The sequence below is a fragment of the Octopus bimaculoides genome, chromosome 30 (assembly GCF_001194135.2).
Source record: "Octopus bimaculoides isolate UCB-OBI-ISO-001 chromosome 30, ASM119413v2, whole genome shotgun sequence".
NCBI lineage: Eukaryota > Metazoa > Mollusca > Cephalopoda > Octopoda > Octopodidae > Octopus > Octopus bimaculoides.
Genome location: NC_069010.1, coordinates 6,098,871 through 6,101,699, shown reverse-complemented (window position 1 = coordinate 6,101,699; position 2,829 = coordinate 6,098,871). Strand labels below are relative to the sequence as shown.

Genomic DNA, 2,829 nt, shown 5'->3' with positions numbered 1-2,829 from the left:
TATTTGTGTTATTCACATACACACATTTTCAGAATATTTATTTATTTACTTTTTAGCCCCCAAATTTTCAGGCCTTGTGCCTTTAGTAGAAAGGATTATTATTATTATTATTATTATCATTATTATTATTATTATTATTATTATTATTATTATTATTATTTTCATTATCATCTTCTTTAAATTCTGTTTCTCGCTGAGTGTCTTCCCGACACCTAGGGCAGAGAAACATACTGTACGTATTACATTGGTAGGCCATTAAAATAAACACACCCAGATTGTTCATTTACAAAGTTATTATTATTATCATTATTATTATTATTATCGTCATCATATTACACATCTTTACTTACGTGGCCCTTTCATCGACAGGCCCTCTGTGGGATGCTTGAGATGGACATTATTGAAAGCAATGACCTGAAGATGCAGATGATCACTACGTTGCAGACAACAGCCATCGGGAAAAAGATGTACACAGCCTTGTGTGAACGACAAATAGCTCTGAGGGAGTTGGTCAGTGGAATACCTTAATACATTCACATTATTTCTTATTGTCTTTCTTTACTCCACCTTCTTTTTCTGTTTTTTTTCCCTACCCTCGGTCCTATCTTTTTTTTTGTTTTTTTGCCTGATTCTCTTCTTTTGACTCCCGTCTCGCTCTGTCATGCGGTTTTTATCCCCGTTTCTCATTCTTCTGTTTTTGACTCCTACCTTGCCTTTTTCTGTTTTTTTCATCTCTTTGATCCCTGTCTTATTCTGCCTAGTGTCTTTTTTCTGTTTTTTCTTCTCTCTTTAACTCCTACTTCACAGTGTCTTGCCTTTTTCTGTTTGTTTTCATCTCACTCTTTGACCCCTGTCTTATTCAGCCTAGTGTCTTTTTTCTGTTTTTTCTTCTCTCTTTAACTCTTACTTCACAGTGTCTTGCCTTTTTCTGTTTTTTTTTCATCTCACTCTTTGACCCCTGTCTTATTCTGCCTAGTGTCTTTTTTCTGTTTTTTCTCCTCTCTTTAACTCCTACTTCACAGTGTCTTGCCTTTTTCTGTTTTTTTTTCATCTCACTCTTTGACCCCTGTCTTATTCTGCCTAGTGTCTTTTTTCTGTTTTTTCTTCTCTCTTTAACTCCTACTTCATCATGTCTTGCCTTTTTCTGTTTTTTTTCATCTCACTCTTTGATCCCTGTCTTATTCTGCCTAGTGTCTTTTTTCTGTTTTTTCTTCTCTTTTTAACTCCTACTTTATCGTGTCTTGTCTTTTTCTGTTTTTTCCTACCCTTCATTCTATCTTTTTCATTATTTTCTTGATTCTCTCCCTTTCACTCCTGTCTCATTCTGTCATGCGGGTTTTTTTTTCTTTCTGTTTTTCATTCTTCTACTTTTTGACTCCTACCTTATTTTGTATTGCCTTTTTCTATTTTTTCTTCTCACACTTTGACCCCTGTCTCATTCTGTCTGGTGCCTTTTCTGGGTTTTTTTCTTCTCTCTTTTTGACTCCTACCTTATTCTGTCTTGCCTTTTTCTGTTTTTCTTCTCACACTTTCACTCCTACCTTATTCTGTCTGGTGTCTTTTTCTGTTTTTTTCTTCTCTTATTTTGTATTACCTTTTTCTGTTTTTGCTTCTTTCTTTTGACTCCTGTCTCATTCTATCTCATATCTGTTTTTGTTTTTACCTCTTTGACTAATGGTAGTAGTAGCATTGGTTGTGGGCCATTGTTTGTGGTGGTATAATGCTGGTAAGGGTAGAAGTAGTTGTGGTTGTGGTGGTGGTCATGATGATGGTGGTAATAATGGTAGTACTTATGGCATAGTAACAATAGCAGTGGTACAGGTGGTAGTGATGGTCATAGTGAAATGGCAGTAGTAGTAGTAGTAGTAGTAGTAGTATAAGTATTGTAGTGGTGATGGTAGTAGTAATAGTGGTGGTAGTGATGAGGGTGATAGTAGTAGTAGTAGTAGTAGTGATGTTGCTTGTTCAGTGGTGGTAGGCGTGTAATAGTGTTGTAGTATATGGATTGGTGGTGCTAGTGGTGGTAGTAGTTGTATGGTAGTGGTGCTAGTTCTTTAGTGTTGTTGCTGGTGGTAGTAAAAGTAACATAGTGTATAGAATGATGACCAAAAGTTGACCGGTGGTGGTGCTACTAATTTAGTGGTGGTGGTGGTTATGGTAGTAGGTCAGTGCTAGTTGCAATGCTATTTCAATGGTGGTGCGCTTGTAAAAAGTAACGTAGTGTCTGGAGTGGTGGGCAAGGTTTGACTGGTGGTGGTGCTACTAATTTAGTGGTGGTGGTGGTGGTAGGTCAGTGACTGCTAGGTCAGTGCTAGTCGCAATGCTATTTCAATGGTGGTGTGCTTGTAAAATTATAAAAAAAGTAACGTAGTGTATGGAGTGGTGGGCAAGGTTTGACCGGTGGTGGTGTTGTAGATGTTAACTGTCTTAAGTCTAACCCTTTCCTTGCAGCAGCAAAAGGGAGGTCCGAAGAAGCTGACCTTACCACCACAGTCTACTGATGCAGATTTGGTGAAAATGCTTAGTGCTGGCTCCTTCGGAAACCTTGAATGTCTCAGCCTGGCTTTTACACAGGTCACCAGCGCTTGCGCCCCCGAGCTCATTAAATTACCTTCCTTACGCTCTCTCAACTTGTGGTCGACACAGGTAAGTTCTGGAGGACTTTTATAATGGTGTCTTGAAATAAGATACCTTTCGTCTGTTTCAGGCATTGAACCGTGGCCATACCGACTGGGGGCACCACCTTGAAGCATTACATTTGAATGATATATATAAATACGTGAATTTGGTAGACAGAAACTGAAAGAAGCCTGTCGTATATATGTATAT

The 2,829-nt window shown here is 38.1% G+C and overlaps 1 protein-coding gene across 1 annotated transcript in view; it reads left to right on the top strand.

The window, feature by feature from the left end:
- LOC106880057 (C-Maf-inducing protein) overlaps window positions 1–2,689 on the top strand; it is a 92,307-nt gene extending 89,618 nt beyond the window's left edge. Inside the window, exons 13-14 of the mRNA XM_052978109.1 lie at window positions 370–510; window positions 2,452–2,689. Of these exons, the coding sequence (XP_052834069.1) occupies window positions 370–510; window positions 2,452–2,670 (360 nt within the window). The 3' untranslated portion in view covers window positions 2,671–2,689. The remainder of the gene's footprint in view (window positions 1–369; window positions 511–2,451) is intronic.
- The last annotated feature ends 140 nt before the right edge of the window (window positions 2,690–2,829 follow it).